Genomic DNA, 23,223 nt, shown 5'->3' with positions numbered 1-23,223 from the left:
GCACAGTGCCCAGGCCCTGAGATCAAACAAACCCAGGTACAGCTCTCAATCCTCCCCTCCAAAAACAAGAAAGCTTTCCATGGCTTCTAAGGCATGTGAAGGGGGAAAGGGGCTGAAGCTCCAAGGCCCTCTACCTGTGGGGTTTCTTCAGCTTCTTCATGGGGTCTGAGGGTTCCACATGACCACCACCTCCCAGGCTATCCCCACTAGCTCAGAAGCTAAAATGCTTTGTTTTGTTTGGTTTACTTTTTCTTTTTTTTTTTTTCCAGTCCTGGAGCTTGAACTCAGGGCCTGAGCACTGTTCTTGGGCTTTCCTTAAGGCTAGAGCTCTACCACTTGAGCCACAGCACCACTTTTGGGTTTGTTTTTTTTTCTACGTATGTGGAATCAAACCCAGGTTTCCGTGCATGCTAAGCAAGCATTCTACCACAAGACCAAACTCCAGGACATTTTCAAGCCAGCAACTTCCCAGTGTAGAGACATGCTCACCCAGGCACTCTTACACTTATTTTGATTTGGGTTGGATGTCAGGCAAATGTCAAAGGCCTTGGCCCAGTCTCTTTCCAGCGAATTAGTGGAGCCTGGGGAGAAGGAGAACTTTCCCCAGAAATGCTCCCCAGAGCCCCAAGCCTTGGGTTTTTGCAGAAGGAATGTCTTTTGGTCTTCCACTTTAGTAGGCGCTTAGAAACCATGACTTTCATATAGAGTTGGTATGTGGCCCCCCACTTAACCAAACCTGCCACCAGCCTCACACACTAAGATCAGCTGCCCTGCCCCCTGGTGTCCATAAAGGGTACTGCAGTGATGCTAGAGCCCTTCCATCTGGCCACAAGCTGGGCTCCAAACCTTACTTACATTGGAAAGCTGGGTTGGGTTAGAAAACACTAAAGATCTGTATGCACTGGAACCCTAGTTTAGCCAGTACACTGCCACCTCATCAAACCCCTGGAAGACAAGACATTGGTTTAGGATGCAAGGCTGCTGCCCAAGTCCCCTGGGGTAGCTAGTCGTAGGACCAGTTCCTAAGCACCTCTTTATAGCTCTGGAAGACCCCTTTTTCTCCTCCTTCTGGAAAGCTGCCTGTGGAGCCAGGGTTAAAGAGTGCAGAGCAGTCCTTAGCTGCACAGAAATGCCAAGCAACTCAAGGACAGCCAGGTTTGTCACTCCTGATCGCTGCTAAGTCTCCTGAATGCATTTGAGGTCCAAACTCTCCTGCCCTCATGGCGGTCCCAGCAGAATGGTAAAGAAGCAGCCAGCCCCTGTTCAGTGTGGAGACTGCTGCATATATTTGATGTTGGAGTTGTTAAGTTCCTCCAAGCAGAATTCCTTTGCAAGAAAAAGCAGGCCTGTTCCACAAGTCTGCCTCAGTCTCCAACAAGGCTCGTGGTTAGAGTCTTGGGATAGTAGAGATCAGTCTTTTTCTTTCCAGTCCTGAGGCTTGAACTCAGGGCCTGGGACTGCCCTTGGGCCTTCTCAAGGCTAGCATTCTACCATTTGAACCACAGCACCACTTCTGGCTTTTTCTATGTATGTGGTACTGAGGAATAGAACCAGGCCGTATACATGCTAGGCAAGCACTCTACCATTAGGCCACTCTCCTGGCCCCTAGAGCAGTCTTTCATTTTGGAGTCAGAGCTCTGAAGCCCCTCACCACTCCTCCCTGGACATGGCCTTGAGTCTGTCTTCCAAAAGTCAGGGAACCCCCTCCCCCCAAACCAACAGAACCTGGTCTTTCTTTCTTTCTTTCTTCTTTTTTTTTTTGCTCAAGGCTAATATTCTACCACTAGAGCCACTTCCAGTTTTCTAGTGGTTCACTGGAGATAAGAGACTCGCAGACTTTCTTGTCTGCACTGGCTTCCAGCTGAAATCCTCAGATCGCAACCTCCTGAGTAGCTAGAATTACAGGCCTGACCAGCGCCCAGCTGGCTGACACCTGGGTCACTAACCACCCAGGCTTGGCTTGGCCTGGACCCCGTTTCTCATCGCCCCCCCAGGCCTCCGTGAACAGGCCACATCTGGACCCAGCTCATGTGCTCCAGCCCCTGACCTGGCACATACGACCTCTCTCCATTTCCACAGGCACCGCTTGGAGGAGGGTCAGGCCACCAGCTGGTCCCGGAGGCTCAAAGTGTTTCTCTGCTGCACCCGGACCAAGGACTCCCAATCAGTAAGTAGTGGGAGGTGGCTCCTCACTGCCCTGTGCCTTGCGATTCAGATTCTTTTGCCCCTTTGGCAAAGCTGGGTAGACAGGATTGGCAGGAGGTACTGACTGGGCTTCCTGTACGAGCAGGTGACAGCCTGCTTGTACGACGGTCTGTTCTCCAGTGACCAACTCCCCAGCCGGGAAAGCAGCTGTCCACTTGCTTTGTCAAAGGAACAGAAAGACACAATGCCTTTAGTTTCGGACAAATGCTCACGGGTCAGGCAACCTCCAGACAGAACAGTGGATCCATTTGTCAGCAGCAAATGATCTGGAAAGTCTGGACTCGTGGTCAAGTGCTCTGCACAAGGCTGGACATCAGTTTAGTTGATGCGAACAGAGATCCAGACATGGTGGAAGGAAGGCAAGGTCAGCCATGGATAGCCACGAGGTTAGAGGAGGAGACAGGATCCTTGGATGTGATTTAATCTTGTCACTCATTTTACAGATTAGGCAGCTGGGGCCCAGATAGGGGTGTGATTTGCTCAGTATTCCCCCAGCTAGTGAGTAACAGGTGCCTCATAAGAAGCCCTGGGCACCCTGGGCAGGTGGGGAGCACCTCCGAGGTCCATCAGGAAAAGTCTGAGGGGTCACAGGAAGTCATACAAGAAGTAGTCCCCTGACAGACGAAGGCTGGGCCTGTCAAGGCCAATGGAAGGCACATGCTCCTCTCCTGGGCACAGGTATAGAGATGGGGTTGTTGAAGGAGCTTGGAGCATAGACCAGTGATTCAGGGGAGCCCCTTAAGCATCAGTCCAGGTAGACAGGCACTGTAGGCAAAGATTGTCCTAGGAATAGGCCCAGTCCAACTTGGGGGAGGGGAGCAGGGAGGGCAGTACTGGGGATTGATCCCAGGACCTCAGGCTTAGTAAGCAAGCACTCCACCATTTAAACCACGTACCCCAGTCCCTTTGCTTTTCCTTTGCGTTTTTTATTTTTATTTTTGGACAAGTCTATAACTTTTTCCCAGGCAGGCCTCCAACAGTAATTTCCCTTCTTCCTCTCAAGCAGCTGGGATTATAGACATAGAGTACCACGCTTGGCTCTGAGTGATTTTTGTTTGTTATTGTTATTGTTGGGGGGGGGATTGTTTTGGGTGCAGATACTAGGGCTTAAACTCAAAGCCTGAGCATTGTGGGTTTTGTTTTGTTTTGTTTTGTTTTTTTCTGTTCAAGGTTGGTACTCTACCAGTTGAGCCATGCTCTACCACTGGCTTTTTGGTGCTTAATTGAGATAAGAGTCTCATGGACTTTCCTGCCCAAGCTGGCTTCCAACTGGGACCCTCAAGTGTCAGCCTCTTGAGTAGCTAGGATTACAGGTGTGAGCCGCTGGCACCCAGCTTCAGAGTGCCTTTCAATCAATTTAAAAACCTGGCATTTACGTAACCCACATTGTCAGAGCCTCCTGTCCCAGTCCCTGTAGCTGAGTGGTAACCCACACTGTGTGTGGCCTTCTTGGGCCGTTGCATCTTCAACATTTCAGTCCTTTTTTTTGTTGTTGTTCTTTTTTCTCTTGCACATGCCAGACATTCCAGCAGGAGACAAGTGAGACACAACCAGTTGCTAAGAGTTAGTTCCCCCTTGGTGCCTCCTGGGGCTTCAGGCACCAGGGCCAAGAAAGAGGCAGGGAGACTGGGAGCCACTAAGCAGGGGGCTTATCCTTATCTATGTCCCTGCTAAGGTCAGGTCCTGGAGGAAGCAGAGAGGCCACTGGCCTGGTAATCACACCCCTTCCCAATCACATCATGGACCACACGGGGCATTGTGGGAGAAGGCTTGAAACCCTCAAAGCTCCACAGAGCCCAGGGAGGGAGGGGGAGAGGGGTGCGGAGGGTCCAGGTTCGTAGATGGTGAGGTGGAGATGGTGAGGCGTCCTGTGTCTTCTTGACACAGCCTGAAGAACAAGCTGAGCCATTGCACCCTGGCTTCTAGCTTGGGGAAGGCGCCCTGGCTTGGCTCTATGGCTTCCATGGCTCCCAGGCTCCGTGGATGCTGTGTACTGGCATCTAGAGCAGCAGCCTGGGCAGTGGAGGAGACTCGGTGGAACTGACTTCCGCCAGGCCTGTCGGCACGGGGCACTCAAGGTCCCAGCTGCACAGACCACCTGAGTCAGGCCTGGCCCGGGCTGTGGAGGTGCCACGGGACACAGGTCCTGTGGGGATTCACGCCTGGTCTCCCGGCCTCTTCTGTCCCTCTGCCACTGCCCCCGTGCCTTCCTGAATCTCCCAGGATGCCTACTCAGAAATCGCCTACCTCTTCGCCGAGTTTTTCCGGGACCTGGACATTGTGCCGTCGGACATCATTGCTGGCCTGGTGCTGCTCCGACAGCGGCAGCGAGCCAAGCGCAACGCGGTGCTGGACGAGGTGAGGACGCGCCGGGGCCACCGCCTCCCCCTCCTGCTCCCCATCACTGCCAACACGCCCTGCTGCCTCCTGTGTGAACGACTCCCCCATTTGTACTGTCCCTTTGGTGGCAGTCCTGGGGCTTGAACTTGGGGCCAGAGCACTGTCCCTTTGCTCATTTGCTTAAGGCTGGTTCTCTGCCACTTGAGCCAGAGCTCCACTTCCAGTTTTTTGGAGATAAGAGTCTCTGGGATTTTCCTGCCAGGGTTGGTTTTGAACTTGGGTCCTCTGATCTCAGCCTCCTGAGTAGCTAGGGTTACAGGCATGAGCCACTGATGCCTGGAACCCGTCTCTAACTGGTAATCTAACAGTGCCTCCCACGTGGCTGGGGTTACTATACATTTATGCCTCTATACCTAGCTTGTTCTTTGAGATGGAGTCTTTTTTTTTAAGAATTTATTAACATTGATTTTACATCATATTTCAAATGACGTATTTAACAAACAAGTATTCAAGAAGGGAATCTCTATATACAATCACTGGTACTTAGATTTTAGAAGATAATTAAAATTAGGCTGAGGGTTTGTATGTCATAGATACATATTAATCTATGTAATAAAACATGTCTATAGTGTCATAGATTTTTATGTCTATGTAGTTGTGTTTATGTTTCCAATACCATGTCCATAGCATTGGGTATGCAAATATTGAGTTCTTGCTCTTGTTCTGTTTGGATCTAATATCCACATATTAAGGATACCATGCGCCTTTTGTTCCTTTGGTCTTGACTTGTCTCACTCAACATGATTCGCTCTAGATTCATCCACTTCCCTGCAAATGCCATTAATTTATCTTGTCTGTTGGGTATGTAGAATTCCATTATATGTATGTATGTGTGTGTATATATATATATATATATATATATATATATATATATATACATACTATGTTTTTTGTATCCATTCATCTGCAGTAGGGATCTGGATTGTTTCCATCGCATGGTTATTGTGAATAGTGCAGAGATGAACATAGCTGAGCAGGTGTCCTTATCATATCCTGGGTCATGATGTTCAGGGTAGATGCCCAGGAGTGGTATGGCGGGATCATAGGGAAGGTCAATTTTCAGTTCTTTAAGAAACCTCCACACTGCTTTCCAGAGTGGCTGAGCTAGCTTACAATCCCACCAGCAGTGCAGCAGGGTTCCTTGGATGGAGTCTTTTTAAGAATGTATTTAAGTTTTGTCTCAGCCTCCTCATTTCCACTTCCCAAGTGGCCGGGATGACAGGCGTGTCCCACCATGCCCCGCCTCCAGGGAGTGCTCATCACGCAGGCCCCTGGTGACCAACACCAGCCCAGTGCTTCTGACCCCTGACTTTGTGGATCTGTCCCTGCCAGTTCCCCAGTTCTGGGTTGGCCAGTCCGTCCCAGATCCCTTTCCCCTGGGTGCAGGCCAGGAGTGCCCCTTGGGGTTTGGTGCTCTGGGTTGAAAGGGAACAAGTAGAAATGCAAGGCAAGTGCTGCAGGTTGGATGCCACCTGCTCACTCTCTGGGGTCCTGGGGCCTTTTGGGAAACAGGTGGAGCCCAGGGGCGCCACTTTTTTTCTCAGCCCCATGTCTGGGTTTTTTCAGGCAAACAATGACATCTTGGCCTTCCTATCCGGGATGCCAGTGACCAGAAACACCAAGTACCTGGACCTCAAGAATTCGGTGAGTCGCCAGTCCCTCCTCTCCACCTGCCACAGCCCTCCCGGAAGCTTTGCCTCCTCACCCCTAAGAGCCCCACCTCTCCAAAGGGGCCTCCTGGGCCCCTTTACCAAGCCCTTGCCCCTGGAGACATCAAGTGCTTCACAGGCTGGGATGTCCTTGCTGCCACCGCTGTTACAAAGTGCACTGGGGTGTAGCACGCTTTCTAGAACCTTTTCCCAAGTGCCTCGAGTAGAGATTGTGAGGATTAACGGCTACAGAAGAGCCCGGGCAGTGTGGTGTAGCCTTAAGCCCTAGCCGTCAGCAGGAAGGATGGCCTTGTTGCTGGAAGCAGAGATGGCCCCTGCCCTGGGCACCCCTCCACCCAGAGCTCCGGGGGGGGGGGAGAGCAAGAGCCCCGCAATGCCAGGCACAGTGCCAATCCGGGCGGGCTTCAGCCTTCTTTCAGAAAAGCCCAAGTTCCCATCTGCTCCATGTAACAAGTGCTCCTGCCAGCCACCTCCATGGTTTGGCCCAGCTGGCTGTCACTGCCTCCCCCCAGGGATGGGCACGGCAGGGCAGAGGCTGCCAGAGCCCCACCCACCAGGGAGCTCAGGCATGGCATAATCACCCCTGGGGCACCGAGGAAGGCCTGCCTGCCTGACTTCACGAGATGACTAATTGCCCTCGTTCACTCTGACAAGGTGACTAACTCCCTGTCACTGCCACTGTCCTCCAGTGCCCAGGGGCACAGGACTGACTGACCAGGACACTGTGGTTACCTGTTCCAGCATCTCTCTCTCCATCCTGCGGTGCTGATAATACACTTTTTTCAGTTGGTAGGCCCCAGGCTCCCAGGGCGTCTTTTTCTCCAGAATGATCCCAATCTCCCTGAGTCAGCCTCCCCATTCCCCAGCCTCGGAGACTGAGACTCCATGAGTCACGCCAGAGGGAAGCCAAGGGGCTAGAGACATCAGACAGGTCCTCTTGTCTCTCTGTGGCCCCCAGCAGGACACCTCCAGCTGAGAGGAAGACCAGGGCTAAATCCCCTGGCAACAAAGCTCCTTCCTGGGACCCCATTGCTAGAATGAGGCTGTGGGCCATGCCTGCTCTCCCCTCCTGCCCCTTTCCTGGGGGAGCAGGGGATCCAGGAAATCCATCTAATGCTCCAAATGATTTTCTGTCTCCCAATCATTAATTCTGAGATTGGAGCCACCAGGACAGGACTCGGGAGAATTCATGCCCTAGGCATATGGCCATAATTAGACAAATGCAGTTTGGGGGGGGGGGGCGGAGCACCCTGCCTGCTCCCCTCCCCCTCCCCCTCCCTGCAGTCACCTACGGAACAGCCTGGCAGAGGCCACAGGCAGAAGGACTGGGGACTACCGTGCCCTGTGCCCTCTCTTCCAGCACGAGATGCTGCGCTATAAGGAAGTGTGTTACTACATGCTGTTCGCCCTGGCTGCCTACGGCTGGCCCATGTACCTGATGCGGAAGCCTGCCTGTGGCCTCTGCCAGCTGGCTCGCTCCTGCTCGTGAGTACCCCAGCACCCCCTGTAGCCTTGGGGAAGTCAGTCCACCTCTCAGAGCCTGTGAGGTGGGGTGCTTGAGACACTGCCCTGAGATGTTACTGATTGGTTCATTCCCTGCCCCTTCTGGCTCTCTCAGTCCATACACTCCACCACCACTACACACACACACACACACACACACACACACACACACACACACACATCCATTTCCCTTCTATTCACCTCTCCCCATCTCTGGCTCCTCTCCTGGGCACTGCCTTTCTGGAAGAAAACTTTCTTGGAAGGGAGGCCCACTCTGTGGAAGGTTCTAGAAAGGCATCCAGAAGGCCCTTTAGCAAGCTCCAATTCTTTCCCCCTTGGGGAAGGCCTCAATCACAGATTTGGCTGCAGCCTGGTTCTGCAGCCTTGGCCCAGGCTCCGGGAGTGGGGGCTGGGGTGGCCTTTCCTAAGTGGGCTAAGAATGGCTTCAGGAAGGACCCTCTCTTGTGACGACTCCACCCTCAGTCCATGCTAGGGAGAAGCAGGACAGCTCCCTGGGCTCCTGTTCCAGAAAGGCTGGCCTCTGGATCAGCTGCTTCTCTACACCCCACCCTGGGGACCACTGCAGTCACGCCTGCCCTTTCCTGGGAAAGACACTGGCTCTTGGGACTTCATTTTGGTTTGGGGTTTTGTTTTTTTGGCTGGGAGGGGGTTCTTTTTGTGTGGTCAGGACCTGGGCTTTGTCCCCAGCTCAGGGCTAGTGCTCTACCACTTTGAATCATAGCACCACTTTTGGTTTTCTGATGTTTCATTAGAGTGAAGAGTCTCAAAGATTGGGCTGTACTTTGAACCGCGATCCTCACATCTCAGCCTCCTAAGTAGCTAGAATTACAGCACCTGGCTATGGTAGCCTTCTCTGTATTGAAAGGGAGAGAGAATGCAGAGTCCTTGGCCCTGGGAGGGTCCAGTCAGTCCCTGTCTGGAAGGGCCCAGGTACATATGGGGTAGAAAGGAGGCTGAACTCAGGGCCAGCCTGCCGCTGAAGAACGGGGAGCTGGGCTCTCTTTCAGCATTTCAGCCCCATCTCGAGAGGCCCTGGATCGCTGCACAAAGCAGGCACGATGGGGTCTGGGTCTTTCACCACAAGTGAAGCTCTAGGCCAGGTTTAGCCGTCCAAGCTCTAACCCTGCTATGGCTCCCTACCCATAGGGGGAGGGCCCCGACAGATCAGGGGGCCTCCCAGATCCCCACAGCCTCCGGACATGAAAGCACCAACCTGGAATATGCTCTGGGGTGCTTCCTTCCAGGCTGCTGGCCCTTAGATGACTAGACAGCCTTCCCTGGAGGGCGGGGCTTCATCCCTTAGGAAGCACCAGCCACGTGCTGGTCCTCCAGTTTCCCAGCAGCCCCGGGAAGCAGCTGCCTTCCTCCCGCCCCACTCATACAACAGAGGAAGCCAAGGGGCTGGTGGGGCAGTGCCCTCCAGGCCCGTAAAATCAGGAAGTGACCTACCAGGAAGGGTTCCAAGTCCTGTCCTAAGTCCAAAGTTGCATCACTACAGGGCCAGGCTCCACCCAGGGGACAGCGGGCAGGAGTTTGAGCCCATCGTCACCACCACCAAAATTTGGCCTGGTGGTGTGGGCTGCCTGTGGGTGACTGGCCCCACTCTCTGGTGGGCATTCTGGAGGATCCCACCCCCAGGCCTCTTGGCTTCCAGACTTTTGATTAACTCCATAGTTTCTCCACTAAGGAGCAACAGTTCCACAATCTCGAGAGAAGAAAAATGCCACAGTCTCACCAAAGTCCAGTGTTCTTGATAAGATCTCAGCTGGCAGCTTAAGACAACTGACAACCCCGAGGTCATCTAGCCTCTGGGCTGATCTATTGGGTACTGGCACCCTCTGATGTCCTGGAGTGGAACTGCAGCCCAAGCTAGGGTCTCTGCTCAGAGCTGGCTCAGCCATGCTCTGTGCACTGGGGAGAGCCCCTGCCCCCACGGAGTCCCCACGGAGCCAGTGTGCAGAGGGGAAAGTACATGGTGTGTCAGAATAGATGGCAGCTCTAGGAGAAGGGGAGGTTCAGTCAGACTACAGGCTGGTGGGCAGAGCCTCGGGTCTCAATAGAACCAAGGTTCTATTATGCTAGGCCAGTGGGGGGGCACCATTGTGGGGTCTGCCTTGACTTCACAGTGCTGCTGAGTGGTGAACCCAAGGCAGCTGTGGCTGAGGGAGGCCAAGCAGGTACCAGTCTGTGGGAGGGACACCCAGGCAAAGAGAGAGGGAAGGGGTGACAGGGGGCGGCTGGTGAGGAGCCTGAAGGCAAAGCCCAGCTAGTGACAGGAGGATGGGGGGGTCTCAATATGGGGGGGAACTGGTGCCAAGACCTGCACTTGGGACCAGAAGTGCTTGGAGATCAGATCTGGAGTGGGTTCTAGAGCATGCCAATGGTATTTAGCGCCCAGGACTGCGTGAGTGTGGAGATGCCTAGGGAAAGAGGAAGCCCAGACTAGACTTGGGGCCCTTGGAACAGAGGACAAGCCAGGAATGAGGACATCTGGAGAGGGACCAGGAGAGGGGACATCTTCAGCCAACTAGAGGGGGACCTATGGGCCAGGCCTTCTAAGAGATCACATGCTGAGAGCCAGGAGCAGCGGGGGACATGGAGGTGGTTCTGGAGACCGGACGGGACTGAAAGCCCAACTAGAAGCTGTGGTTCCCATCTTAGCGACTCAGAAAGCTGAAAGATCCGAGGATCACAGTTCAAAGCCAGCTTGGGGAAGGAAAGCCCGTGAGATACTCCCCTCCAATTACACAGCAAAAAGCTGGAAGTGGAGTTGTGGCTCAAGTGGTAGAGCTCCAACCTTGCAGTAAAAAGCTCAGGGACAGCACCCCAGGTCCTGAATTCAAGCCCCAGGGTCAGCACACATGCGCGCGCGCACACACACACACACACACACACACACACACACACACACGGGGTCCCCTGAGCTCCCTGCCGCCCCTGCCCCTGCCCCTCCCCAGGTGCTGCCTGTGCCCCGCTCGGCCCCGGTTCGCCCCCGGAGTCACCATCGAGGAAGATAATTGCTGCGGCTGCAACGCCATCGCCATCCGCCGCCACTTCCTAGATGAGAACATGACGGCCGTGGACATTGTCTACACCTCCTGCCATGACGCGGTGAGGCCCGTGGGGGCCTGGGCGGGAAGCCAGGGGCCCTCCCGGGGCTGAAGCCATGCCCCCGTGCCAGCTGCGGCTTCCAGGCTGGCCACCGTGGCCTGGGCAGAGGCAGCCCCTCCTTCCCCACAACCTGGGCTGGGAGAGTGGATGCCAGCCCCACATCCAGCATGGGGTGGAAATGAGGAAAACAAGCTGGGAGACTGTGTACTGGGGTCCCCAGTGGGCCCAGTTGCCTTGACAAGCATGAAGGGGCCTCCTGGCCAGAGGAACGGGATTTCTTGTGTCATGTTCTCTAGTCCCATCCGGGGCTCTTGGGCTCACGGGCTGCCACCTCCTAGGTCTACGAAACCCCCTTCTACGTGGCAGTGGACCATGACAAGAAGAAAGTGGTGATCAGTATCAGGGGAACCCTGTCCCCAAAGGTATGCTGCCCAGCGCGCCCCCAGGACCTCTCAGAGTCTCCCTGTTCCCAGCCATCCTCTCTGCCTCCTCTCACCTGCCTCCCCTCTCCCCCAGGATGCCCTGACCGACCTGACCGGGGATGCTGAGCGCCTCCCCGTGGAGGGGCACCGGGGCACCTGGCTGGGCCACAAGGTATCCACTCTGCGTGCCTTGAGAGTCCCTGGCCTTTTCTTCCCCAGACCCAGGGCCTGCTCTGTGTGTGTGTGTGTGTGTGCGCGCGTGCATACTGGGGGACTTTCCTGCTTGCTGGTCAGAGAGGTGTGCATTAGTCTGGAAGGTTCGTGTGGCCCATCCACTCCCAGGAGGGCAGGAGAGCCTGGGGAGGCCATGGGGCAGAAGTCACAACCATGTGTCCCGGGCACTGCTGCCCCCCGAGCCTCTGTCTACTCGTTGGGGTGGAAGTACAAAGTAGTACAAAGTACCCACCGAGTTGTCTCAAGGACCCCACGGGAGCATGACGAAGGGTTGGGCCAACCTCGCTTTGTTCCTCTTGCCAGGGCATGGTGCTGTCTGCAGAGTACATCAAAAAGAAGCTGGAGCAGGAGATGGTCCTGTCCCAGGCCTTCGGGCGAGACCTGGTGAGGTGTCTTCCATGCCCCCAAGCCCGAGGGAGGAGGGGCAAGCTACGGCCAGGCCCCTGCCGCCCCTCACCCGCTCTGTCCCTCACAAGTGCCTTATGATGTCCCGTTCACCCACCCAGTTAGTTACCCAGTACCTGCCCTGTGCCAACCTCAGCACTGAGACATGCGCTCCAAAAGAAATGTTAGTGGAGAGCTCAAAGTAGAGAGCAGAGTGAGCAATGCGCTGCAGCAGTGCATGGCAATCTGGACCTGGCCCTCCACACCCTGCAGAGGCAGCAACCAAGGGAGGCACTGCCAGCTGCCCCTTCCCTGGCCCCGCAGACTCCATGCTAGTAACTTAGGGCAGGGAGAGGGGGACAGGTAGCCAAATGGCCAACATAGAGGATAATCGTTATAGTAATAGATACTCAGATGCAATGCCTAGGAGGGTATGGAAAATCGGGGGTGGGGGGTAGGGAGGAAACTCTGAGCAAGGGTTTTGAAGCATGAGTACGAGTTTGTGAAAACTGTCCCTAAGTAGGCAGTCGGGGGGCGGGGGGCATCCCCAAGGAGGAATCTCTGAGCAAGGTTTTGAAGCATGCATAGGAGTTTATGAAAACAATCTCCCTAAGTAGGCAATCTGTGTGGGCCAGCATCCATGCAGGACAGACTTGATCCCAGAAGTCTGAAGAAAGCCCTCTGCCTCCCTGGTATTGGCTGGAGCCCTGAGGCTTGGCAGGCAGCAGGGCAGGACTCTCAGACTTCTCTTGGTGCCCAGGGCCGAGGAACCAAACACTACGGCCTGATTGTGGTGGGCCACTCGTTGGGCGCGGGCACAGCCGCCATCCTCTCCTTCCTCCTGCGCCCGCAGTACCCAACCCTCAAGTGCTTCGCCTATTCGCCCCCAGGGGGCCTGCTGAGGTGAGCGGCCCAGATGACAGGAGCCATTAAAAGCTGAGGGCTGGACCTGGACAGGGCCCAGAGCTGGTGGCTAGACTGGGGGCCGCCCAGCTTCCGGTCACTGGGAGGGCTGGGACTGGCCTGGTGCGTGGAGGGTGGTGGTCCGTGGGGTGGCCTCACAGCAGGACGGAGCATGGGGCTCAGTGGCTTTGCCCACTGGGGTGCTGGGGCTCCTGCCGTACCCCCGCTACACCCCTAACCCACTTCTTTCCTCTGCTTCTCTCTCAGCGAGGACGCCATGGAATATTCCAAGGAGTTCGTGACTGCTGTAGTGCTGGGCAAAGACCTTGTCCCCAGGTGAGCCCCTGCCCCAGTCCCCAGCCCCATGTCACCCACCCCATTCCTCATCTCCCTGAGTATCCTCCTACCCGCCGCACCGCCAGCTCACACCCACCATCCTAACTACTCAAGACATCTGAGGATCACGGTTCAAAGCCAACCTAGGCAGGAAAGTCTGTGACACTCTTTAGTTCCAATGAACCAGCAAAGCCAAAAGCTGGAAATGGATTGGGTCAAGTGGTAGAGCATCAGTCTTGAATGAAAAAGGTAAGGGATGACACCCAGGCTCTGAGTTCAAGCCCCAGTACCAGCATGTCCATGCACACATGCACGTACCTACATTTGTATACACACACACACACACGAGTATATAGTCACTGGCACCCATACCTGGCTTGGCTCCACCTTTCCTTCTCTCCTACACACTGCGCTACCTTTCTGACCTGGTAGACTTGCCTCGTTTGTGGTAGCCAGGTATGGTCTGCCCCCTCTCCTCTCTCCCCCCTTTCCTCTCCCTTGTTCCCCTCCACTCCCCTGTGGGCCCTGGCCAAGCTGACACCTCTCTCTCTCTCTCTCTCTCTCTCTCTCTCTCTCTCTCTCTCTCTCTCTCTCTCTCTCTCTCTTTCTCTTTCTCTCTCTCTTTTTCTCTCTCTCTCTCCCAGGATTGGCCTTTCCCAGCTAGAAGGTTTTCGTCGCCAGCTTCTGGATGTCCTGCAACGCAGCACCAAGCCCAAAGTGAGCTCCTCCTGCCTGGCACTCGGGCCTCCTGGCAGCCCTGGCTGTCCCTGTCCCCAAGTTCCCTGGGAGAAAGCACAAAGGGCCCCTCTGTGGGTCAGGAAACTTTAAACCCTCAACTCTAAGCTCAGCCCATCCAGCCCTCATCCCTGGACAAGTTGGGAAACTGAGGCCCAGGCCCAATGTGGGAGGGACCTGCCTTCACTCATGTAACAAGTTGTCACTGTGTCAGACCTGGAAGAGCCACACGGAGCCTTCTGAACTCAGGGGATCCTTGATTGTCCATGTTTGGAGTGGGCAAGAAAAGGCCCATTTGAGGTGGCCCACGTCCAGGAAGATTGGGTGTTCTGTGGGGAGGGTGTAGGCTCAGTGTGTTCCAGGCTTGTGCTGGGGCTGAGAGGCAAGGGCCAGCTCTCCCCAGTCCGAGCAGGCACCAGAGGCCAGGCGCAGCAGGATCAGACGGTCCACGCCGCCTCTCTTCATCGGCCCGGTCAGGCCTGCCCTCTCCCCCATGTACTAGCTCAGCCTGTCTGCTGTTCCCAGCCCTTCTGGCAGGCAGAGCCCGGGGTCCAGTGCCAGGTGCCAGGTGGGACATCCTAGCTTTATGGGGGACCTGGTTCCGGGCAGGAGACACTGCCTCTACTGGACTCAGCTGGGCATTCATTGTACCTGGAGTCAAGTGTCTGGGACCTGACCCAGATATGGCCAGGCCTGGCAGGTACAGCCTGACCAAACTGAGGTCAGCTCTGCCTCCGACTTGTGGAATGATCTAGAACAAGCCCCTTCCCTCACTGGGCCTGTCTCCCATCCACTAGATGAGGGCTTGGCTGCTCCCCCAGCCCCTTGCCAGCCATGAAATTCAACAATTCCATGTCATCTGTCCTTGGCATCTTATTGGCCATCTGGCCACCGTACATTCCAGCCACTGCCTCTTCAGGTGGGCACCAACCTTCAATGCTCTGGCCACTGTCCCTTCTGTCCCCTCACCACCACCCCTCCCCTCTCACCTATCGAGCCCTCCCGAGCACCCCAACCCCGGCCAGCCTGTCTCAGCCCCTGCTGCTCCCCCTGCCCCCCACAGTGGCGGATCATCGTGGGGGCCACCAAGTGCATCCCCAAGTCGGAGCTGCCCGAGGAGATGGAGGTGACCGCGCTGGCCAGCACGCGGCTCTGGACCCATCCCAGCGACCTGACCATCGCCCTTTCAGCCAGTACCCCGCTCTACCCGCCCGGCCGCATCATCCACGTGGTTCACAACCACCCAGCTGAGCAGTGCTGGTGGGTGACGCCCAGGGCCCAGACCCACGGCCACCCAGGGGGTGGACCGGGTGGCATCCGGGCTCCCACGCTTCAGCCTTAGGGCCTTTCCCTGCTGTGTCCCAGCCATGTTCATCTAGCTCTTCCACCATTACGAGTGGGCCAAAGACTGGTGGCTCACACCTATGATCCTAGCTACTCAGGAAGCTGAGATCTGAGAACCACAGTTCAAAATCAACCTAGGCAGAAAAGTTTGTGAGACTGTAGCATCTCATTAACCACTAAAAAGCTGCAAGTGGTGGTGGTGTGGCTCAAGTGGTAGAATGCCAGCCATGAGGGGGCAAGGTGCTCAAGCCCCAACACAGTATGTGCGTGTGAACATACTACACACACACATCATACACACACTCACATAGAGTAGATGTTGGCCTAGGGATGTAGCTCCATGGTAGAAATTGCCTAACATATATGCAAGGCAAAAAAAAAAAAAAAAAGTGGGAGCAAATGTTTGACCTAGTGGTACAGTGCTTGCCTAGCAGTGCCACATACCTAGAAAAGCCAGAAGTGGTGCTGTAACTCAAGTGGTAGAGCTCTTGCCTTGAGAAAGCCCAAGGACAGTGCTCAGGCCCTGAGTTCAAGCCCCAGAACTGGCCAAAAAAAAGGAAGCTGGGTGCCTGTGGCTCACACCTGTAATCCTAACTACTCAGGAGGCTGAGATCCGAGCATCATGGTTCAAAGTCATCTAGGGCAGGAAAATCCATGAGACTTATCTCCAGTTAATCATAGAAAAAGCTGGATGTAGTGGTGGCTCCAATGGGAGAGGCCTATCCTTGAGCACAAAAGCTCAGGGACAGTGAGTGATCAAGCCCAGAGTTCAAACCCCAGGACTAGCAAAAAAAAAAAAGGACATCCCATCTGCTCATCTCTAGGACCTTGTCTAGCTCACATCACACTTCAATGTCCCCAGAAGTAACTGGCAGACATCTGTGGGTGAGCAAATGTGGGCCCAGGGCCCAGGGAAGAGCAAGAGAGGAGCAGGACCTGGAAACAGACCTTCCCAATGTCATGCTCTTGAAGCTTGGGCCCTGGGCCCTGCTTCCTCGTCCTCACTATTTACCTTGACAAAGAGCTAGGCGCTAGGCGTTGATGCTGCTGGAGCCGGCGAGTCGCAGGTCGAAAGCAGCTGGAGGGTGGGTGAGGACAGTGGCTGCAGCTGCAGTGCAGGAGCCAGGAAGCCTGGGGCCTCCAGGTCCACCTCCACCCCCAGCCCTGCTAAGCAAGGAAATAGGGCAGAGCCAGCTGACCCCCACCCACCCACTTCCCTCTGGTCCCCATGTTCCCCTCAGCTGCTGTGAACAGGAGGAGCCCACGTACTTTGCCATCTGGGGGGACAACAAGGCCTTCAATGAGGTGATCATCTCGCCGGCCATGCTGCATGAGCACCTGCCCTATGTGGTCATGGAGGGGCTCAACAAGGTGAGCTGCAGACTGCGCTGGCGCCAGCAGCAGTCTACACCCCACATTGGCCAGGAGACACCCGGGGGGCTGTCCCTGACACAGGCTCACGGGAGGCCCAGAGGACCACCTGACATTTACCAGGCCAAGGGACGGCTTCTGCCTCCTTCAGCTCTTCAAGGGCAGAAATAGACCAACCTGTTCCATCTGTGGGCAGAGCCTCCTGTGCCATGTCTCAGGCTTGCCTTGAGGAGCAGAGGCCCTCAGAAGCAGAAGGGGGGGCCCTCTGTACCCACCCCACTGCTCTGGGAGCTTCAGGCCTGTGGCACCTCCATGCCAGCCCCCACATCCTGCCCCCAGGTGCTAGAGAACTACAACAAGGGAAAAACAGCACTGCTGTCTGCTGCCAAGGTCATGGTAAGCCCCACCGAGGTGGACCTGACCCCTGAGCTCATCTTCCAGCAGCAGCCCCTGCCCACGGGACCGCCCCTGCCCACCGGCCTGGCTCTGGAGCTGCCAGCCACGGACCACCGCAATAGCAGTGTCCGGTAAGACCTGGGCCCTGGGCTACCCAGTCCCTCCCTTCCCCAGGGGACCTGCACACGTGTGCACATGCACATCCTATGTGAGTCCTGGGCTGAATTTCTCTGCTCCGTCTCTCCTGTTCTGCTCCAACCAGCCTGCAAAACCTGCCATTACAGAAGGGGGTCTCAGATTTCCCCCATGTGGGCTTAGGGGGCTTTGAGCACCACGCAGACCTGCAGACTACAAATGTACAGATTCACCCATTCTCACCGAGGCTCTAACAGATGGACATCTGCACTCACACATGTGTGTCTGTGTATGGACTCGCATGAGAGCCCGTGCAGCCTTCACGTATGAGTATGTATCATTTTTAACCATAAATGTGTAGGTGATCGGATAGGCACATACAGATCTATAGGACACACTTGGACAGGTAAATATACTTGTGAATGCATGAATTATCTGCTAGACGCACAGGCACAGACACACCCACCCACCCACACACACACACACACACACACACACACACACTCTCTTTGGAGGACCATCCTCCTCTGGGATCCTCCCCACACCAGACCCTGTGCTGGTGGTTACAGATCCAGCCAAAATGTTGCTGACAAGAGAGGCTGCTGCTTCCTGGTTCTTGGAAGGGACCCCCCTGAATATCTCTTCCTACCAAGCATACATATTTTTTTTTTGCCAGTCCTGGGCTTGAGCTCAGGGCCTGAGCACTGTCCTTGGGCTTTCTCAAGGCTAGAGCTCTACCACTTGAGCCTCAGCACCACTTCCGGCTTTTTTGCTATGTATGTGGTACCGAGGAATCGAACCCGGGTCTTCGTGCATGCTAGGCAAGCACTCTACCACTAGGCCAAACTCCCGGCTCCCCAAGCATACATTTCTGTGGCAGCTCTGCGTTTGGCCCCAGGAAGTGTTACAACCACCCACTCCTTGATCCACTGCAGGCTGGTCTGCAGAGCCAGGGCCCCACGACTCCCTATTCCACAGAGGGCTGCACCCATGGGAAAAATGGAAGGCTACCCAGCCTGAGGAAGCAAGTGACAGGAGCCTCTAGGGTGGGAGTTTCTGGGGCTTAAACTCAGCGTCTGGGCACTGTAATTAGCTTATTTATTTATTTGCTTATCTATGGGTCGGTTGTGGGATTTGAACTCTGGGCCTGGGTATTATTCCTGAGCTGAGCTCAAGTCTACCACCCTACTACTTGAGCCAAAGGGCCACTTCTGGCTTTCTGGTGGTTAATTGGAGAGAAGAGTCTCATGGACTTTGTGCCCAGGCTGTCTTTGAACTTCAATCCTTAGATCTTAGTCTCCTGCGTAGCCAGAATGACAGGCGTGAGCCACTTGTACTTTAGCTTTTTTGCTCAGTGCTCATGCTCTACCACTTGAGCCATACCTCTACTTCTGGCTTTTTGGTGGTTAACTGGAGATAGCCTTTTGGGCTTTCCTGCTCCAGCTAGCTTTGAACCACCATCCTCGATCTCAGCCTCTGGAATAGCTAAGATTACAGGTGTGAGCCACTGCTATCTGGCAATAGGATTCTTATAAGCAGCTGAGTGGTGCTGGCCTGAAAGTTGAGCTGGGGTGGTGCTACCTCTTCCTTCCTTCCTTCCTTCCTTCCTTCCTTCCTTCCTTCCTGTCTCTGTCTCTCTGTCTCTCTCTGTCTCTCTGTCTCTCTCTCTGTTTCTCACTGTCCCTCTGACCTTCCCTGGGTCCCTGTTGTTTCACTATGGCCTCAGGAGTGTGACCTGGGAAAGCCAATTTCTCCAGGCCTAAGTCTCTCCTCAATACACTGACCCGGACCCCAAGATTCTTAAGAATCTTAAATCCCCCATTGGAATCTTATCCTCTTGAGATCCCCACTCCAGGAGACCCTTTGTTTTTACCTCGGATTCTTGAGAGTCAGTTTAAAAAATAAAAATCAAAACCAGAGTTCCCTCTGGATGCTGGTGACTCACACCTGTAATCCTAAAGTACTCAGGAGGCTGAGATCTAGGGTGGGGGCTCAAAGCCAGCTGGGGCACAGAAGACAGTAAGCCTCATGTAACTCCAGTGAACTGCCAAAAAGTTGGCAGTGGAGGTGTGGGTCAAGTGTAGAGTGCCAGCCTTGAGCAAAAATGTTATCAGGGCCCGGTCTAGGCCCTGAGTTCGAAACCCCCACACGCACTTGGCCCTGGAGCAGGGCCTAACCCCATACCCTGCCCTGGAGGACCCCACCCTGGGGGATGCAGGGCCTGACCCCGCACCCTGTCCTGGGGGTCCCAGTCCTGGGGGGATGCAGGGCCTGACCCTGCACCCCTCCTGGGGGACCCCATTCTGGAGGACCCCACCCTGGGGGATGCAGGGCCTGACCCCGCACCCCGTCCTGGGGGACGCAGGCGCTGACCCCGCACCCCGTCCTGGAGGACCCCACCCTGGGGGATGCAGGGCCTGACCCCGCACCCCGTCCTGGGGGACCCCGTCCTGGGGGACGCAGGCGCTGACCCCGCACTCCGCCCTGGGGGTCCCCGTCCTGGGGGACGCAGGCGCTGACCCCGCACCCCGCCCTGTCCCCCGTGCCCTGCAGGAGCAAGTCGCAGTCCGAGATGAGCCTGGAGGGCTTCTCCGAGGGGCGGCTGCTGTCGCCGGCGGCGGGCGCGGCGGGCGCGGCGGGCGCGGCGGGCGCGGCGGGCACGGCGGGCGCGGCGGCGGCGGCGGCGGCGGCGCGCGCGGACCCCGTGGAGCTGCTGCTGCTGTCCACGCAGGAGCGGCTGGCGGCCGAGCTGCAGGCCCGCCGCGCCCCGCTGGCCACCATGGAGAGCCTCTCGGACACCGAGTCCCTGTACAGCTTCGACTCTCGCCGCTCCTCGGGCTTCCGCAGCATCCGGGGGTCGCCCAGCCTGCACGCCGTGCTGGAGCGTGACGAGGGCCACCTCTTCTACATCGACCCCGCCATCCCGGAGGAGAACCCGTCCCTGAGCTCCCGCACCGAGCTGCTGGCGGCCGACAGCCTGTCCAAGCACTCGCAGGACACGCAGCCCCTGGAGGCGGCGCCGGGCAGCGGCAGCGGCGCTGTCACTCCGGAGCGGGCCGCCAGCGCAGCCAATGAGGACGAAGAGGAGGCGGGCCCAGAGGGCATCGGGACAGCGCCCCCCGGCGGCGGCGAGCTGACCCTGCACAACGGGCGCCTGGGGGACTCGCCCAGCCCCCAGGTGTTGGAATTCGCCGAGTTCATCGACAGCCTCTTCAACCTGGACAGCAAGAGCAGCTCCTTCCAGGACCTCTATTGCATGGTGGTGCCCGAGAGTCCCACCAGCGACTATGCCGAGGGTCCCAAGTCCCCCAGCCAGCAAGAGATCCTGCTCCGGGCCCAGTTCGAGCCCAACCTGGTGCCCAAGCCCCCCAGGCTCTTTGCAGGCTCGGCCGACCCCTCCTCTGGCATTTCCCTCTCGCCCTCCTTCCCCCTCAGCTCCTCCGGGGAACTCATGGACCTGACACCCACAGGCCTCAGCAGCCAGGAGTGCCTGGCTGTAGACAAGATCCGGACTTCTACCCCCACTGGCCACGGGGCCAGCCCCACCAAGCAGGATGACCTGGTGATCTCGGCGCGCTAGCACTCCACAGCCGCTGCCAGACAGGCCCTGAGTGGAAGCACAGGGCCCTGTGGGCAGCGGTGGGCATCCTAGGCCCGGCAGCTTTGAGGAGCCCCCTCCGGGGGGGGGGGCAGCTAGCCTCAGGCCTGGGCATTGCTGCTGAGCTGGGGGTCCACCTCCCTACCTCAGCTTAGGACCCCCAGAGCCGTGGTGGCTGGGGAAAATGACAGAGAGGGCAAGGATCAGGAACAGATTAGGGCAGCTTGCTGGGCAGGCAGGCAGGCCATACTCTAGCCTGACTTCCCTGCAGGACATCCAGGCACTCTGTTCTGGGACAGGCGCTGAGCAAGCTAGCTCCCCCTCACTGTCCTCTGGCCGCTCTCCCAGGGCCCAGGACAGAGCAGTACTCTCCCGTGATTCTCCTATTCCCTGGCCATCCTCCCCAGATCTGGTGCCTGCTGGCCAGCCCCCAGGGGGACCCTCCTCCCTCCCCTCCCACCTAGGTGGCCCCACAACTTTCTATTTGTTTACAAAAGCTGTCAGGCTTGGCTCGGGTTATATCCTGGGCTTAGAGCCCCAATCTGAGCAGGGCCTGTGGCTGTCAAGGAGCTGGGAGAGGCCCAGAGGAGGTCAGGGTCAGGATGATCCCTTTGCCTGATGCCCCTTGTGCTGGCCCCTCGGGTTCACAGACCCTGGGTCATGCAGTCTGCCCTGCTTACATATGGCTTCCTGACCCCCTGGCTCACTTTCTGCCCTAGGGACCCTGGCCACTCAAAGGGTGGTGGGCACTGCTGTGACCACCCCTGGCTGCAGAGTCAGGGCTCTGGAAGGAAAGAAAAGCCAGAAGCCCCCTCCTCTAAGGACCCTACTTGATTCCCCCACCCATGTCACCCCACCATGCCTAGGCAGCTCTGGGCTGACATCAGAAACCAAGCAGCTTCTGCAGCCTCTCCCACTGACCTGGTGCCCTCCTGGGCTCTGGGCTCCAGCCCCCACCCCCATGTCTTATAGATAGGAAGTGGGGTCAAGAGTGGGACATTGTGGGACCTGGCTGGAGAACCTCTGCCCCGTGCCCAGGAGAGGGAGCAGGAGGGCCAGGAGCTCAGGCGCTGTTCCTAATTTCGCTTGAGCCCTCCCCCCACCTCACTGGGGTTCCCTATGTGTCTGGGAACCCAGCTGGGGCTGTGGGAACCTGGCCTTCCCCTCCCTCCCAATCAGGCAAGGGTGGGGAAGGTTGTGCATGCTAATGTCAGGCGTGTGTGTGCATGAGCATGACTGTGCACCATTCCTGAGGAAGGGGCTCCTGGGGGCTACCTGCCTGCCCACCCTCCTGCCTGCTGCCCCTCCCAGCCTGCCAAGAAAGCAGCCCTGGAGCTTGATGTGGGCCTAGGAGGTGTGCAGCCTGCCCTGCTTGTGCCTTTGTCTCTCAGAGGCATAGCCCCTCCCACTCTGGCCCCATCCCATGGCCTCCGAGGTGGGCTGCTGAGGCTTTCCCAGCCAAGACTCCCCCTCCCATCCAATAATCACTGGTATTAGGCCTGAACCCCATTCTTCACCCCTACACATAAGCTGAGGCTGGCCTAGACTGCTGCCCGCTCCAACAGAGCGGGACAGAGACCTGGAAGCTGGGCCTTCCCTCCCTCTCTCCAGCCCTCAGTGGACTCCAGGCCTCCCATGCCGGGCCATGTGCTATGGAGGCAGAGCCTCTGCCCAGCACAGAGCAAGACAAAAACACGAAAAAAAATTAAAAAAAAGAAAAACAAAGTGATTCAAACATCAAGACAAGAATTTTAGAGAAAAGTTCCAGCAAGCATGTGGGCCAGTTAGCAGGGTGAGATTTGGGTCCGGTCTTTTACTTTTCCCTTTGCCAGGGTGGACCTGGGACCCTGGGGGGGGGGGTAAACCCCTCCCTCACTCCCCCATGCCCAGGACTGAGCCATCAGGGACAGACCTCCCACCCCCAAGACTGCAGCCACACCCAGTTACAGGCTTGGGGCTGGAGCAGGCTTGGACTCAGCCCTGGACCCCCAGGTCACTCCCCTCCCCCCTCCCCCCTCCTTCTTGCCCCTGAAGGATGGGTCTGCTGCACGTCTCTCCCCTCATAGCCCATGCCACATCTTGGGGGGTCTGAGCCACCCCCCCCGGCCCAGCTCAGCTCAGACTCCCCACACACACACACTGTCCCCCGGAACCACAGCACAAGCTCTCCCAGCCACGCGCTGGCCTGTCCTCCCTGGGGCCTGGGTGACCTCTATATGCAATCAGTAGCAAGCAGCTGGGCCCCACACCCCCTCCCGAACTCTATGTGCCATTCTCCCTTGACTTTTTTTTTTGTACTTAATGTATGAAAGATCCACACTAATATTGCTGTACAAAGGAGAGACAAATTAATATAGCTTATTCTATAAATATATCTGTATATAAAGGTTTCTGTATATTGTATAGAACTGTGTATAAACTGGAGGTAGAAGCATACTGGCCTTCTTGAGTGATT

At 56.5% G+C, this 23,223-nt stretch overlaps 1 protein-coding gene across 2 annotated transcripts in view; it reads left to right on the top strand.

The window, feature by feature from the left end:
- The window catches only part of Dagla (diacylglycerol lipase alpha), a 62,522-nt gene extending 39,320 nt beyond the window's left edge, over window positions 1-23,202 (top strand). For both annotated transcript variants that reach the window (XM_090347557.1, XM_090347556.1), the window contains exons 6-20: window positions 2,080-2,167; window positions 4,429-4,563; window positions 6,172-6,249; window positions 7,636-7,760; window positions 10,757-10,910; window positions 11,249-11,332; window positions 11,427-11,504; window positions 11,870-11,950; window positions 12,711-12,853; window positions 13,121-13,189; window positions 13,834-13,906; window positions 14,988-15,184; window positions 16,510-16,639; window positions 16,979-17,166; window positions 19,724-23,202. In XM_090347557.1, the coding sequence (XP_090203683.1) occupies window positions 2,080-2,167; window positions 4,429-4,563; window positions 6,172-6,249; window positions 7,636-7,760; window positions 10,757-10,910; window positions 11,249-11,332; window positions 11,427-11,504; window positions 11,870-11,950; window positions 12,711-12,853; window positions 13,121-13,189; window positions 13,834-13,906; window positions 14,988-15,184; window positions 16,510-16,639; window positions 16,979-17,166; window positions 19,724-20,750 (2,650 nt within the window). In that variant the 3' untranslated portion in view covers window positions 20,751-23,202. The remainder of the gene's footprint in view (window positions 1-2,079; window positions 2,168-4,428; window positions 4,564-6,171; window positions 6,250-7,635; window positions 7,761-10,756; window positions 10,911-11,248; window positions 11,333-11,426; window positions 11,505-11,869; window positions 11,951-12,710; window positions 12,854-13,120; window positions 13,190-13,833; window positions 13,907-14,987; window positions 15,185-16,509; window positions 16,640-16,978; window positions 17,167-19,723) is intronic.
- The last annotated feature ends 21 nt before the right edge of the window (window positions 23,203-23,223 follow it).

Source organism: Megascapheus bottae, chromosome 16, assembly GCF_031878675.1.
Source record: "Megascapheus bottae isolate mThoBot1 chromosome 16, mThoBot2.hap1, whole genome shotgun sequence".
Taxonomy (NCBI): Eukaryota; Metazoa; Chordata; class Mammalia; order Rodentia; family Geomyidae; genus Megascapheus; species Megascapheus bottae.
The sequence above is the reverse complement of the archived record's forward strand: the minus strand, read 5'-3'. Positions and strand labels throughout refer to the sequence as shown.